This window comes from Nuphar pumila, chromosome 14 (assembly GCF_984573655.1).
Source record: "Nuphar pumila chromosome 14, dmNupPumi1.hap1.1, whole genome shotgun sequence".
NCBI lineage: Eukaryota > Viridiplantae > Streptophyta > Magnoliopsida > Nymphaeales > Nymphaeaceae > Nuphar > Nuphar pumila.
In genome coordinates, this window is record NC_143262.1 from 63,907,370 (window position 1) to 63,924,778 (window position 17,409).

Sequence of the window (17,409 nt, forward strand, 5' to 3'; positions counted from 1 at the left end):
CACCGACTGATTCAGACATATTCTCAAGTTTCTTAGACCTAAGTACTGTTTTTAAAGGAGTTTCAAATGCTGAAAAATGACTTGATGACTATCATGAAATACTTAAACAAAATGAAAACTATTATAGATCAATTTTCCATCGTGGGTTGTGTACTTTGTGACAAAGATATGGTGCAACAAACTTTGAGGGGGCTGGGACCCGATTATCATATGATAGTTACTTTCTTATTGTGTTTACCAGATTTACCTACATTTGAAGATCTTCGTGCCAAGCTTTTTCAGTATGAGATGACTATGAAGGGATTTTTTGAAGGGACTCATGTTCACATTGGCGCACAAGATCCGCTTGCCACAAGGGTTACTTATGGGCGAGAACGTGGTAGGTATGATTTTCGAGAGAAGGGTGGTCAAGGAAGGAATGAACAAAGAAGTCGTGGCATAATACCTACACCCAACGTCCCTCCTAATTTGCAGAGGCAAAAGATAATACTCACTTGTTTTCTATGCAACAAAAGAGGGCATATCAAAGCCGATTGCTGGTTTAACCCCCAAAATAGAGGAAAGCAATCAGAGATAAGAAAGGGGACAAATAATTTGAAGAACAATGAAGAAGTCAAATTGTTATTGTCTATCTTATCTGAATTAAACTTAAAACAGAATGATCAGGGTACTTGGTATGTTGATTTCGGTGAAGCCACTCATGTTATTGGTGATGCTGGTAAGCTCCTAACTCTTGTTCCTTATGTTGGTAGAAATAATATAATCATCGGGGATGGATCTCACTACCTCATTTCTCACATTGGAAACTCTGTCATTCCTATGTCAAAATCCTCGCTCACTCTTTCAAATGTCATTCATGCTCCTAACATCAAGACAAATATTGTTTCTGTTTCTAATCTTGTTGATGATATTAATGCTTTAGTTGAGTTTACTCATTTTTCTGTTCATATCAAGGACCTTCACCCGAGGAAAACGTTCGCTGAAGGCGTCTTTCAGGAGAATCCTTCTACTCGTGTTTGGCCTGTTGGTTCCACCTTGGAGCTCACCTCACTGTCCTCTTCAGTACTTCCTAAAAGTGTCTTTAATCTTTCTGAATGAATTCAGCCGAATCTTTGGCATGGTCGTCTGGGTCATTGTAGCAGTCATTTTATTGAAAAGCTTGTCTTAAAGAGCCTTATTCCCATGTCAAGTTTAGGATTAAGTGTTGATGATAAAAAATGTTCTAGTTGTCTTCAGTGTAAGAGTCATGTTCTCTCATTTCATTCTATTAATAAAAGAGCTTCAAGGCTATTTGAAATGATCTGTTCTGATGTCTGGGGTCCTGCTCTAGTTTTGTCTATGTCTGGAATTAGATATTATTTCATATTTGTTGATAGCTATTCTCGCTAAACATGGATTTTCTTTATGAAATGCAAAGTTATTTCAGAATTTTCATTCATTTGTTAAGAATCAATTTTCTGAAAATATTCTATGTTTTTAATGTGGTGGAGAAGGTGATTTCTCTTCAAATGACTTCATTAATTTCCTCCAAACTAATGGAATAAGTAGGCGGGTGTTTTGCTCTTATACACCTCAACAAAATGAGACTGCTGAGCGGAAGCATCACCATATTGTTGAGAGTGCAATGAGCATGATGCATGATAGTAACCTTCCAGTTACCTTTTGGGCAAAAGCTTTTCATTTAGCGGTCTATGTCATAAATCGATTGCCCATGAATATCTTGAAAGATAAATCACCCTGTTTTTCTTTACTTGGAGTTCATCCAAATTATCATAATTTCCGTGTATTCGGTTGTGTATGTTATATTCATGTTGATAGTTCAATGCGGCACAAGTTACATGATAAGGCCTTGAAGTGAAGATTTGTGGGATATGCTGATGATTATAAAGGGTATAGATGCTATGACCTCGTGAGTAAGCGCATCAAAATATTTAAGAATGTTGTTTTTGATGAACTAAACTTTGATCATCATGTTAACACTTCTGAAATTGAGGTTTATCAGCCCTGGTTGAACTCTAATCTCTTTTCTAGTGTATCATCCACACAAAAGACTCGGGAAAGCATGATATTCGTACCACACTTGGCACCCGAAAGGTATAAATGCATCGTTTACTCTCTACGTGAGGAGGCACTCTCTATCTCTAATAAGGAGATAAACTCTTCTTCTGTTCCTCTTCAATTCCTTGATCCCAGAAGATCTACTCGCTCTCGACATCCGATTGAAAGGTGAGTTAGTTATGAGAATTTCACGATGGACTTCCCACTCTTTCTAACCTCTTTAGGTAAGGAAGATCAATCCACAATATTTTATCAAGACGCAAATTCCAAAAGGTGGATCGAAGCTATGAATGAAGAAATGAAGGCTCTTCATGAATGTGGTACTTGGGATATTGTTCTCTGACCACATGATAGAAATGTTGTTGAGTCAAAGTGGGCGTATAAAATAAAGTACAAGCCATATAGTACTATTGAACGATACATGGTGAGACTGATTACAAAGGGTTTTACACAAGAGCAAGAACAAGACTATGATGAGACCTTCAGTTCGGTTGTGAAAATGGGCACCATCAGAATTATATTATCATTAGCTGTTGAGCATTAGTGGACACTTAGTCAACTGGATGTCAAAAATGCGTTTCTGCATGTGAACCTGAAAGATGAAGTGTACATGGAGCAACCCATTGGATATGTAGAAGGAATCTCCATGGAATACGTGTGCAGGTTAAAGAGAGTTATATATGGTTTGAAGCAAGTGTTTCGATCTTGGTTTAACAGTTTTTCTCTTGAAGTAGAGAAATATGGTTTTAGTCGATATCTTTTTTATCATTCTTTTTTCATATTCAAATGCAAATATATACTTATCCTGTTGTTGATATATGTAGATGACGTTATCATTACAGGTAACTCTAATGAACATATTGAGCAAGTCAAAGAGCTCTTGAACCACAGATTTAAGATGAAGGATCTTGGTAAACTGCAATATTTTCTTAGAGTTGAAGTTCACAGGACTACTGAGGGCATGACTCTCACCCAACATAAGTATACCATTGATCTTCTCAGCAAGGCAGATATGAAAGATTGCAAACCTCTAGGTACACCCCATATACTTTATCAGAAACTCAGTTCTCAAGATGGAGAATTGTACGAGGACCTTACAAGATATCACAAGATAGTAGGGATGCTTCAATATCTCAGTTTCACTCAGTCTGATATTGTCTACTCAGTTAACCAGGTATCTCAGTTCATGCATGAGCCACATGTTGGGCATATGAAAGTTGTTAAACGTATTCTTCGGTATTTAAAAGGAACTATCGGAGATGGTCTTATGTATAGAAAGAGTATGAATGCACATCATGCGCATGAACTTCTTGCTTACACAGATGCAGACTGGGCAGAAGATCCAGATAAGCGTAGGTCGGTCTCAAGTTATTGTGTTTTCATTGGTCTAAATCTAGTTTATTGGAACAGTAGGAAACAAAAGGCCATTGCCAGATCGAGCACAAAAGCCGAATATAGATCAATGGCAGCTGCAACAACCGAAGTAACATGAATTAGACACTTGTTGACAGAAGTAGGAGAATCAATCTCTCGATGTCTTCCCTTATGTGACAATCAAAGTGCCATTAACATGTCCTTCAATCCCATCTACCACAGTCGTGCCAAGCATATTGAAATAGATCAATATTTTGTAAGACAGAAGGTTGAAGAGAAGAAAATTGAACCTGAATTTGTTCAGACTAATGATCAAGTTGCTGACTTGATCATGGACAGATTTTGGATGTTAAAAGGCAAGTTGTTCATGGTTCAAAATCATGTACAACTTGAGGGAGGGTGAAAAGAAGTCGTTTTTCATATCTGGGTTTGGATCTGAGATCCAGATCCAAACCAATTTCATTATGCTGCACGTCTATTAATGAGTTCAATTGTATTTAAGCCTGTTGTGTCAAGGGTATTTTTGTACCCTAATATTTGTATTAACTCATACTTAATGAAAAGCCTAATGCGCAAATCCCTGATTGAGGGTTTTCAGCAGCACACGTTCTCTCTCCCATTCTCTCTATTCTTGTGACTGAACATCGGAATCTGCAATTTCTGACAAGTTGATATATGTTAGCTTTGCTAAGAGTATGTTTGAGCCTTCAGGGTCAACCAAGTAGTACTTATCAAATTGCCCAACCGATCACCAAGAATTTCAACCGTGTTGGACTCCCTCTGTTATTTTTTGCTGGCATAACAGACCAGTGTGTAATGCTTCTCCAAGAATGAATTTTACTGTTTTGTGCAGCTTTGAGCATGAGCTATTTGAAATTGATGGCAATATGGAGAAAAAACAACTATCAACAGAACCAACTACGGAGGAAAATGCGGGGAAATCTTCTGGTGTGAGAACAGTCTGGAATGCAAAGGTAGAATGCTTTGATATTAAAATGTCTAAATACTTGTTTGTATTTTTATCAAACTAATGGGGTCATTTTCTTGATCCTATTTATTTGTTTGTGGATGGTTGGCCCTTTCTTCACAAAACAAATAGGAGGGTGTTATGGAATGGGACACCTAGTTTCATACTTGCAAGGCTTTCTCTAGATTATGCCCTTACATTACAAGTAGTTGGGTTTTACCTAAATATTTCTTGATGTCGAAATCGTCTGTAATTTGATATGTTTTTTACCAGCAATTTTGGCCGCCAAACATTCTCAAAATGGTGTGAATTGTGTAAGCATTAAGCCAATGTTGCAAAGCGTGGCTATACTAAGGTGCATCCAAGTGGACCCAAAAGTTAGTGTTAATTTTAGACTTATGGCTGTCAGCAGGACCATGCCTTAAAGGGGAAGGGCATAAGTATCTTGAGCCAGGCCTTCAAGACAGAGGGCATTACATGTCTTAGTGAGGCACATTCCAACAGTTTTAAAATGGCCATGGGAGAGGTGAATGACAAGATGAAGCCACCAATAAGCTAACAATCTTTGCCACCCATCCTCTCTCTCTCTCTCTCTCTCTCTCGTGTGCACACACACAAACACCGATGGATGAGCATGTGCAAGCATGTATACAGGCACATGGAGATAATACTGACAAAAGAGATGAACACACACACAGACAAAAACATACACCTGTAGAAAGACACACATTCATGAAGATGGGGGAAGGTGAGGGAAGGCAGGTGGAAGAAGGAAACACCTGTTATTCAGCAGTAGCAGTGACATCATTATGTGATGAATGTCATACATTGCCTTTTAATTACTTTTCAATGATTGACCACATTTTCCTTTAAAATGGTAGTTGTCAGTTGATTAGATTCTATCACATATACAAAGACATGAGTATGGGACTTAACATGGGCACGCGTTATACGACTGGGGTGCACAACTATATAATGTGAATTATCAGTTCAATAGTTCCTGTTTAGCAGACATATGGACATTCCTTGCTTGTTATCTGCCAATTATTCACGAACCATTGTGGGGGCACACACACACGTGTGTGTGTGTGTATAGCTGCCTACCACAAGCGAACAAGTGTTTTCTGGTTGTTTTTTGCAAATCTGACATGATTTTTTCATTAAAAAACATGATTTTTTAAAGATTTGAATATTTATGAAAATCATAGACCGTCAATTTTTAAACCTTATAAAAACCTACCTGTGTGTCGGAATCGGACGATCCAAGAGTCACTTCCTATAAGATCAAGCATAGAGAACACATCTGTACTGTCAGATTTAAGAAAAACATGAAAACCCCCTTCAAAAGCCCAGTATACTGGCAGTAGGCTAGAAAAGTGGTAGGCAGCTACCACCTACTCTCTTTATCTGTGTGTGTGTCTATATAGATAAACATTGGGGCAACATTACCTATTGTTAAATATCTAACTTTATGTCTTTTTCAAATTCAAATAGATCTTGAAAGTCGGGCATACTTCAAAATTGATCCCTCTCTAGGTAAATCTCCTTAATTTGATTATGAATCCCTTTTTGAAGAATCCACGAGTACAGACTAAGGTGAAGATTCAAAACAGATATTGATTATATATTACAAATTATTATTCAATTTGAATTGAATAATAATTTGTAATATATAGAATAAATAGCATTATAAGTTTATGGTTAGTTTAGTTATAGTAAATAATTAATAAGATAAAGACCAGAAAATAACACATTTGATTTCATTATTTTCTAATTAATAAGATAATATAAATAGTTTTTAATTTATATATATTTTTTCATTTCGTGCTTTCATTTGAAATGAAAAAATAAAACAAACTGATTTTTATTTTTGAGCAAGTTGATTGTGAAACCCTTTTGTAGAATGTCAAATATTTATTTTTACATCTTCTATGCGAAAATGCTCAAATCTCATAAGATCTTCATTCTTACTCAAAAGGTCCAAAATGTATATTAGACTTATTGAGACAATTATAAGTCCTAGGAGTCAATTTTGCTCAATAGAAATATGTTTTCAAGATGATTTCTCTTTTCATGTTATCCAATCCATCGTAAAAGGTAAAAGGGAGTGCCCTCCTGCCTCATAGTAGCCTCGATCATACATCTTTGTTGATATATCCAGATAACAAGTAGAAGCATAAAGTGAAGCATTTTGAAGCTACAAAGATAGTTATTAAAGCACTGCATAAAAATTCCTCCTAGAGTAGCTATTAATACATATACCAAAAACTCTATTATAGCCATTTCTTAAATTCATTGTACTCTACGGATAGAGGAATACATAGAGTTGAATATACTAGAATAAGAAGTTGAAAGATCATTGAATTGTTCATTTAGAAATTTCCTGAAAAGCTGATCATAGGTTCTTTTCTTCATTAGATCGATAAGGGGGTGGTTATGCTCATTATTAAACTTGTGGAAGCGATGAAGATAATCAAAGTGTACCTTTTTTTATCAGAGGTTGAATTGTTCATCAAAAGGATTTGGCCAAAATTAGGATAGATCTTGGGAAAACAAAACACACACATATATATATATATGTGCATGGTCACATATTTTATACATATATATGTGTATTTATTATTTTGTAATAAGGATTGCCTCCTAGGGGCATATTTGTCATTTTTCACATGTAATAGGCCCTGCCCATTAGGGGCAGATTGGCTATTTTTATTTTCTTTTATTTTTCTCTTTTTTGGTCTTATACTCTTATGTCATTAGCCTATATAGCGGTTGGGGCCTCCCAACAACTATAATTCTAGCCATTGGGAGCTCCCCAACAGCTGCTATGAGCTCTCCTTTGCCCTCTCCCTCTTGTCTATTTAAGGGACTTCTAGTCCTTTTTATTGTCATGCTTCTCTTGAGCATTTTGACATCTAATAAAATTATATTTTTATACATTGAGTGTAGCCTTTTAGTGGCTTGTGTATGCTCTTGAGTGTTGCTTTCTAGCCCTTAGTGGCTTTTGTGCATGTCCCTTAGTGGACATGTGTACGTGTGCACTTCTATTCCCTATTTCATTACATGGTATCAATGCCAATAGGCTCTTGATTCTACTGGAGACCTACGTGGTGATCGAGCTTCATCTTGGGAAACATGCCAAAACTTTCAACCTTCGTCAGCTCTCTCTTGCTCTTTTTCATCTAGTTGCTTCATCTTGGGAAAAATGTGTCACTCTCTTCCACGGTACGCTGAATACCATGCAATGACTACTACTTCAAAAGTTGTTTGGTTGAGGAGTATTTTAAAGGACATGGGTATAATCATCTACGTTCGCGAAGAGTTTTTCAGAGGCACTATTGAGCTTCCCTACGTAACATCTGAATATCAACTCACATACTTTTTCACCAAAGCATTGCTAGCACCTCACTTTTATTTTTTGCTTGGCAAACTTTCGGTGATCTCAGTGTTCGTTTAAAGGGGGTGTTAAATATATATTTGCCTGATCACATATTTTATATGTCTATTTATTCTTTTGTAATAAGTAATGCCTTCTATGGGCATATTTGTCATTTTACACGTGTAATAGGACCTGCCCATTAAGGGCAGATTGGTTATTTTCATTTTCTTTTATTTTCTCTATTTTTGTCCTTTACTCTTTTCATAAGGGCATTTATGTCATTAGCCTATAAAGTTGTTGGGGCCTCCTAACAAATATTATAAGTATTGTATTGTATCGTACGATAAATATCATTACTATGGAAAAAAGCAATACAATACAGTCGTATTGCGAGTATATCGTACGATACAAATTTGTATCGTGCCTTATCTTATGATACATGTGTATAGTATGATACACCTTTGGTGCACTTTAAAAATGGACAACACTTGTTTTTTATTTTTTGGGTTTTAAAGACCTCTTGAGGGTCGACTTCCTTATTTTTGTAGAGGCCATTAGAGGGGTTATCCATGCACCATAGGAGTCGTGAGAGTGATTTGGGGGCCGATTTGTGTTCAAGGGAGAGGTTTTTTGTGGTTGGCTCAAGAGTATATTTTCACCATTTTTCTATTCAAGAAAGTGGGTTAAGGTAGGTCTATATTACGAGTAAAATTACAAAACTATCATCGAATTTTTTTTGCCTTAGGGGCTCATGGTTCGAACTCCCACACCTTACAGGCAAGGGGCACTACCTCCATGCAACCCCCACCAACTTATCACGTAGTTGGATCTGCGAAAATTAGGGATTTATATTAAGGTAAAAATCAGGCTCCACACTCCTCCAATAAAGATGACATCAGATGATCCAACATGGTAACGGGGCACTCAAATAATGAGTAGAAACCGATTGAAAATAGAGTGCAACTCTTGCTATATTACTTTTGTTTATGTAATATAAAAGTATGAATCTTGTGTCATGTTCTTATGCGTAAGATATTTAATAGATATTTAATATTTTGTATTATTCTTGTGAGATAGTAGATGTTTGAATTCTGCTCATAACGACATCATTGATTCTTGTGATATGATTTTTTTAGAATTTTTGTTATTTTTTCTATTTTTTCATATTTTTTTTTGAAAATTTTAGATTTTTTTATTAAAAAATTATGTTTTTTACAATACAATATGTATCTTATTTTGGGCCCAACCAATATGAGTAACAATATAATACTTACAACCTTGCTCCCAACAAGTGTAATTCTGGCCCTTAGTGGCTTTTCTGTATGTCTTTTAGAGCACGTTTGATGGCGCATCTCGCGGGACGAAAATCACAAAATAATTTCATTTTTAAGAAACATTGGACGCGGCAGATGCGAGAACGTCATCCACCGCATCCATAAAAGTGTGTTATTTTCGTTTTCCACCTATTACGAAAATAACAAGGACGGGGAACAAATTAAAAAAAATGCATTATCAGGTGCACCCTTCTCTCTCTTTCTCTTGTGCAGAGTCTAGAGGGGCGGCGACCGGGCCGAGGGACTGGCGGAGGCGAGGGCGGTCGGGCAGAGGTGAGTGCAGCTAGGCCGATGGGCTTCAAGCAACACTCTCCTCTTCCTACCTCAACACTCCTCTTCCTCGTCTCTTCATGAAGTCTCCCTTCCTCCTGTTCTTGCCTCCTGACTGCTTCTTTCTGCTTTGTTGAACTCTTTATTTTTTGTGCTTCGTTTTCTCTCTCGTTTTGCTTCTCTAGAGAGTTTCTCAGAGGGATAAAAAAAGGTCGATGGTGGGAAACGATACGGGAAGCGGAAGCGAGAAGAAATGCATTTTAAAATGTAAAGAAAGCGGGAAGCGAGGAATAAAAAAATGCATTTTAAAATGTAAAGAAAGCGGGAAGCGAGGAATAAAAAAATATATAAGAATTGAATATGAATCAAAATGAAACACAAATAAAAACTAAAATAAAAGTAACCAATATTAAATTTCATGATTTTTTAGTGTAAGATTTGAATTTTTAACAAAATCTAAAAATGATGACTACCAATTTAGAGAAAGCACATGAAAATGAGCAAACACATAAAAAACATAACAAGTTAAGAGAACATGTAAGAAGAATAGATGAAGCGCGTGGAAAGCATAGGAGAAGCCTGGGAGAATCGAGGAGTATCATGCTTCCAAAGCAAGTTTTCGGGAAGCGAGTTTCCCACCTATCTAAAAATCTTTTGGTAAATTTGGCTTGGTCCAGGGTCACATGTCAAAGAAGCTGATCGAGGAAGACCATAGAAGAGGAGATTTACCAAGAAAGTCTTGTAATTATGTTTATGAAAAACATATTGAAACTTGTCATAGAAGACTAGGTTATCCAAGTGTATTTAAACTTTCTCTTTTTCCTTTTTTGGGAAAATTTTGTAATGAGAAAGATTTGTGTAAAGATTGCATACTTGAAAAAATGAAAACTCTTCCTTTTTCTTCTAGAATTCATGACACTAAAAGACTTTTTGAATTAGTGCACTGGATTTGTGGGGATCCGCTCGAGTCATGTCTAAAGGAAGATGCTCCTATTATGTTATTTTTGTTGATGATTATACTAAGATATACTTGGATTTATTTTTTAAGGAAAAATCTGAAAGTTTCTCTTTCTTTAAAGAATTTCGTAACTTAGTTAAAAATCAACATTCATACTTTTTGTTTGGATCCAGGAGGTGATTTTTATCAAATGAGTTTAAATGTTATTTGAAAGAAAATAAAATTTCACATAAAAAATTATGTCCACGAACCCCTCAAAAATTGGGTTTGCCGAAGGAGAACATAGGCATATCATAGAAATCACTAGAACCTTACTTGTTTCAAAAGATGTTCCTAAAAACTTTTGGTCCGAAGCCACTCTCACCGTGGTCTATTTAATAAATAGAATGCCATCTTTCGCTTTGAAAAACATCTCCCTCTTAGAAAACTCTTTGAAATTGAAACATATTTTAAAAGACTAAGGGTTTTTTGTTGCGAATGTTTTGTGCTTTGTGAAAGAAAAGATAAGTTATCTTCAATGACCATTGAATGTGTATTTATTGGTTATGGAGAACGACAAAAAGGTTGTAGATGTTTTGATTTAAAAAATGAGAAACTATATATTTCGAGAAATATGACTTTCCTTGAAAATGAGAATGATTTCGAGAAATAAATAAATGAGAAAGATAATGATTATTCTTTTTTATTTGATTCATTGCCCAAGGAAGTAAGCGAATCATCAAGCATTGATGAAGTATGTGAGAGTGATATTGATTGAATCATTAATGAACCTAGTACTAATGACGATGATCATGATGATATTTTTTGGGGCATTGTTGGTAATGATAATGATGTTAACAAAACCAATGATGTTCGCGAGATTAAAGTCTATTCCTGACAAAACAATAAGGAACACCCATGTGCACTTGATAAGTATATGCAAAATCAATCCGTAAATGAAACATGCCTTAGGAGGTCCAATTCTATATCCAAAGCTCTTAGTAGATTTGTATCTTATGAGTCCTCTCCTAAGTATAGAGCATGTCTACTGGCTATTCATGCCTTCTATGAACCATCCACACACAAAGAGCTCAAGGATTATCCTCACTCGGTAGAAGCTATGTAAATTCAATTAGATTCCCTCTATAGAGCCAAAACTTAGGAAATAGTAAGTCTTCTTGTAGGTAAGAAAACCATCAGATGTTGATGAGTATTCAAAGTTAAAACCAAGTGTGATGGAACATTAGAACGATACAAAGCTAGGTTAGTAGCTAAGGGGTATACTCAAGAATACAATATTGATTATGAAGAAACTTTTGCACGTGTAGCTAGAATGACAAGTGTTAGGACTTTCATAGCAGTAGTCTTAATTAAGAAATGACCAATTTACCAATTAGATGCTAAACGTGTATTTTTTAATGGAGATCTTAACGAAGAAGTGCGTATGGATCCTCCACTCGGGTTGGACATTAGAGAAGGTAAAGTTTTTCGGTTTACAAAAGCCTTATATGGTTTTAAGCAAGCTCCTAAAGTTTGGTATGGATGTTTTAGTAAAGTTATGATTAATCTTGGTTTTATTTCTTGTTACACCTCTTTTTATAAGGACTGCATAGACAAACATCATTATTTTAGTGTTATATGCAGATGGCATGATTATTACTGGTAGTTATACAAAAGGAATTGAACATGTATAGCATATTCTTAAAAATAATTTTGGTATGGCTGACCTTTGGGTTTTTATGGTATTTTTGAGGTATCGAAGTTACATATTCTCCTCGTGGGTATGTTTTATCTTAAATGAAATTGGCATCCAAGGTTGTTGCTAGGTCAGGATTGTTAGATGAAAAGATTGTTGACATACTTGAAGTAATCAATGGTAAATTAAGAGCTAATGATGAGATTCCGCTGGACGATCCAACGCCATATAAACCACTTTAGTTCATATAAGTGCAGTCATGCGAATCATTCGTTACATCAAGAACACTCTAACTAAAGGATTATTTCTTTCCTCTTCTTTTAGTCTAAATTTGATTGCTTATACTGATTCATATTGGGGTGGCAATCCTAATGATCGTATTTCTAGAAGTTGTATTTTTCTTTGTGACTTTTTTATTTCTTGGAGGTATAAGAATCAACAAAATATATCACTCTCTTCCATGGTACGCTGAGTACCGTGCAATGACTACTACATAAATTGTTTGCTTGAGGAGTCTTTTAAAGGACATGGGTATAATCATCTCTACTCCATCAAAGATGTGTTGCAATAACAAGAGCGTTATCTATATCGCCATCAATCGCACATTCCATGAGCGCATAAAGTACATTGAGATGGATCGTCACTACGTTCGCGAAGAGTTTCTCAGAGGCACTATTGAGCTTCCCTATGTAACATCTGAATATCAACTCACATACTTTTTTCACCAAAGCATTGCCAGCACCTCTCTTTTATTTTTTGCTTGGCAAACTTTTGGTGATCTAAGTGTTAGTTTAAGGGGGGGGGGGTGTTAAATATATATGTGCCTGATCACATACTTTATACATATATGTCTATTTATTCTTTTGTAATAAGTAATGCCTTCTAGGGTCATATTTGTCATTTTACATGTGCAATTGGACGTGCCCATTAGGGGCATAATGGTTATTTTCATTTTCTTTTATTTTTCTCTATTTTTTCCTTCACTCTTTTCATAAGGGCATTTATGTCATTAACCCATAAGGTTGTTGGGGTCTCCCAACAACTATATTTCTAGCTCTTGGGGCCTCTCAATAAATGTTGTAAGTATTGTACCGTATCGTACAATACATATCATTACTATAGGAAAAAGCAATACAATACACTTGTATTCAATACGAGTGTGTATCGTACAATGCAACCCTATATCGTGCCCTATCTTACGATACATGTGTATAATATGATATACCTTCGATGCACTTTAAAAAGGAAGGACACTTGTTTTTTATTTTTTGGGTTTTAAATACCTCTTGTGGGCCGACTTCCTTATTTTTGTAGAGGCTATTAGAGGGGTATCCATGCACCCTAGGAGTCGTGAGAGCGATTTGGGGGCCGATTGTAATGAAATGGTGGCCTTCCACACAAGCACTTGAATCCACCACAAGAATGTCTAAAAAGACACTTCAAGTAAAACCCATAAAAGGGTATAAAAGGAAATCACAACAATGAAATAAAAATATCTTTATTAATAACAATAATGCTTAACAAGCATTTTGGATGATTTACATGGAAGGGGTTCACCCCTATTTATACAAAGAAGAACAAGTGGGGAGAGCTCATTTGGAGCTCTCCCAAGAAAGAGACGTTGGACTGAGTCCAACGGCTCTTATTATAGCTGTTGGACTAGAGTCCAACAACTATATCTCAGTCAAGTTCCAACTGGAACTTGACTGAAAAAGGGTATCTAGTTCCTATTGAAATAGATACAAAAAATATAAATAAAAGGAAAAGTAAAAAATAAAAAAATAAATATAGATAATAATAGTATTATTTTATATATTTATATGTTATATTTTAACACTCCCCCTCAAACTTACGGTACAATGAGCAAAAAATTGTCTAAGAGAAAGTGAAATCTAGGAGCAGCGAGAGGCTTGGTAAAGAAATCTGCTAATTGGTATTCTGATGTAACATATGGCAGATCAATGGTTTCATGTAGATATTTCTCTCTGACGTAGTGACAGTACATTTCAATATGTTTGGTGTGTTCATGAAATGTTAAGTTGTTTGCAATATAGATTGTACTGTTGTTGTCATAGCACATACGTGAAGCTTGTGTTGCTTCAACTCTCATGTCGTTGAGCAGACGTCTGAGCCAAACTACTTTCATAGTCGTGGTTGCCATGGTTTGGTATTCAACTTTTGTGGACGAGAGAGAGACCTTCTGTTGTTTTTTGCATCTTCCCGAAATTAATGATTCACCTAGAAAAACACAAAAACCAGTAGTTGAGTGTCTGTTATTAGGATCACCTCCCCAATCAACATCAATATATGCAATTAGATCTAATGAGGAGGTAGAAGACGAGAAAAGTCCTCGTGAAGGAGAGGATTTAATATATCTAACAATACGCAGAACGACTCCTATGTGGACTGTGGTAGGAACATGTTGAAACTGACTGGCTGTATGTACAACATGTGCTATGTTTGATCTAGTAATAAAAATATAGGAAAGTGCTCTGATAAGCTGTCTGTAAGGAGTAGGATTTTTGAGAGGTTCTCCATCGTCAGTTTTCATCTTAACATTGACAACTTCTGGAGTGTCCACTTTCTTATCATCTGTAATTTCAGACCTGGAAACAATATCAAAAGCAAACTTAGATTGAGACATTAAATACCCTCGAGGAGAATAAACAACTTCAATTTCTAAGAAATATCTTAATGATCCTAAATCAGTCATTTCAAAATGAGTTTTAAGAAGTTTTTTTGATATTTTCAACTCCCTGTTTATCGCCTCTGGTGATGATCATGTCATCCATATAGAGAAGTACTATAATCCCTGCATCAGAACTCTTAATAAACAAAACAGTCAAACATGATTGAAAACCAATATTAAGCATAACCCAACTAAACCTGTCATACCAAACTTCTGATGCTTGTTTAAGACTATAAAGAGTCTTTTCTAAACGAAGAACTAAAAAAATACCATTGGGAATACTAATACCAAGTGGAGCTTCCATGTACACTTCTTCAACTAATTTACCATTTAAAAAAGCATTTTTGACATCCATCTGAAATATGAGTCATTTTTTAATAGAAGCTAAGTCAATTAATGTTCTAACAATTGTCATACGAGCAACTGGGCCAAAGGTTTCTTCATAATCAATGTCGTATTCTTGGGCATAGCCTTTGGCCACTAATCGAGCTTTGTATCTTTCAACAGTTCCATCACTCTTGGTTTGAACTTTGTAAACCCATCAACACCCTTTAGGTTTCTTACCTAGAGGAAGATCTTGAATAGTCCAAGTAGAAGCTTTTTCAAGTGCATCTAACTCAGTTCTCATGGCTTCTATCCATTCTACATGATTTTTGGCTTGAGAGTACTATGATGGTTCCTCATATGAGTGTATTAGTGCAATAACCACCCCTATAGGTGGGTGAAAAAGATTCGTATGACACAAATTTTCCAGGAGGTCTTGAGACTCGGGGCGACCTTCTGGTTGGTACTTCAGAATATTTTTCAAGTGTACATGGAAGATTTGACTCACTTCGTCTTGAATATTGTAATCTAATATCCCTATGAATTTGCTCTTCATTGTGTTCAACATCAATAGTACTTTGATCACTGTCAAAGTCATATTCAAGATTAGGTTTTGATATTAGATTTATCAGAAAAGAGTATTCAGTGACTTTCTTAGGTTTTTCAAAATCAAAGAAACTTTCATTTTCTAGAAAAGAGACGTTTCTTGATACATATAATTTGTCATTTTGAAAGTCAAAATACCTATAACTTTTTTGATTATCAGCATATCCTGAAAAGGCATAGGGAAATATGCATACTCTCAATCTAGAGTAGTCTGGGAAAATATTCACAAGTTTTTCAATAGGAGTTATATTTTTCAAAGAGGAAGATGACATTCGATTAATTAGATAGGTAGCAGTTAGGACAATTTCTGCCCAAAAAACCTTTGGAACTTGATTTGCTATTCATAATGTCCTAGTTGTTTTCATACAGTTAGTCCATTTTGTTGTGGTGTATATGGACACGACCTTTGGTGTGTAATGCCATTTAAATTGCGATAATCCTTGAATTCTTTGGACATAAATTCTCCCCCTTAGTCTGCGCGAAAAATGAAAAATATCATTTTGAAACTTATTTTTAACCATATTATGAAATGTTTGAAAGTATGAAAAGACTTCAGATTTATGTTTAAGAAAATAAATCCATGTATGTCTAGAAAAATCGTCGACAAAGATGACATAGTATGCAAATCCTCTTTTTGAAATGATTGGTGCAGGACCCCAAACATCCGAATGTACAAGTTCAAATGGTCTAGATGAAATAAAGGTTCTATCATGAAATAGTAACTTTTTCATTTTGCCAAGAATACAATATTTACAAATGAAATAGAATTACAAAATTTTTCTAGACTTGGAAAATATTGGATCTTGGCTATATGAGGATGACCAAGTCTTTTGTGCCATAAATCCAACTCAATTTTCTGAATATTATAACAAAAAGCATTCTTAGACAATTCCAAAAAATCCATGTATAGAGTCCTCCTTCTCTATGGCCTTCTCCAATCAGCTTGTCTGACTGGCGATCCTGTATTTAACAACCAGGAGAAGAAAATGAGACATTACATCCATAATCAGATATTTGAGAAACAAATAAAAGATTTAAATTTAGCTTAGGAATAAATCTGACTTCTGGAATAAAAAATTTCTTAGTTTTATGGACTCTTTCAAAATTTCCTGTTCTTTTTATTTCAAGAGAGGTTTCATCAGTTGTAAAAGCTTTTGACGCACTTGATTTATTTTTAAAATATTCGGATAGACTATTGTCATTTGAGGTCATATGAAAAGAAGCACCAGAGTCAAGAAGCCAAGGAAAGTTACCTGGATTGGAGAAGGATGAAACCACTGCTCCAGTTGAGGCTTCTGACGAGGAGGAAACTTCTTTGATAAGAGGTTGGAGAATCTTCATTAATTGAGTCATAGAAACCAGTGCATCTTGATCTTTGAGTTCCGATCCCGTAGTCATAGCTTTCTTTTCTCTGAGCTCTTTTAGTTTAGGACACTGAGGCCTATAGTGCCTTGGTTCATGGCAAATAACTTTTTTCCTGTCATAATCATCATTCTGTTTGTTGAAATGAGGAGGCCTGTTAGTGCGTACATGATTACCCGGTCTAGACAAGCTAGAATGGAATCCTCTTCGGTTTTTGAAGTATTCTTTCTAATTCTATTTTCCTTCATAGTTAGTTCCTTTATGGTATCAATAATAGAAGAAACTTTTTCTCAATGAAGAGGAGCCAATTTAGTCGACTCGAATTCCGGTCTCAAACCGTTTATAAATTGATAAAAATGCTCTATATCAAGTTATTTTTGACGGAGATCAATGTCTTCAGGACAATGCCATTT

At 35.5% G+C, this 17,409-nt stretch overlaps 1 protein-coding gene across 2 annotated transcripts in view; it reads left to right on the top strand.

The window, feature by feature from the left end:
* Window positions 1-17,409, top strand: part of LOC149816889 (protein SHORT ROOT IN SALT MEDIUM 1-like) — a 75,132-nt gene that overhangs the window by 20,922 nt on the left and 36,801 nt on the right. For both annotated transcript variants that reach the window (XM_089987493.1, XM_089987494.1), the window contains exon 10: window positions 4,286-4,406. In XM_089987493.1, the coding sequence (XP_089843619.1) occupies window positions 4,286-4,406 (121 nt within the window). The remainder of the gene's footprint in view (window positions 1-4,285; window positions 4,407-17,409) is intronic.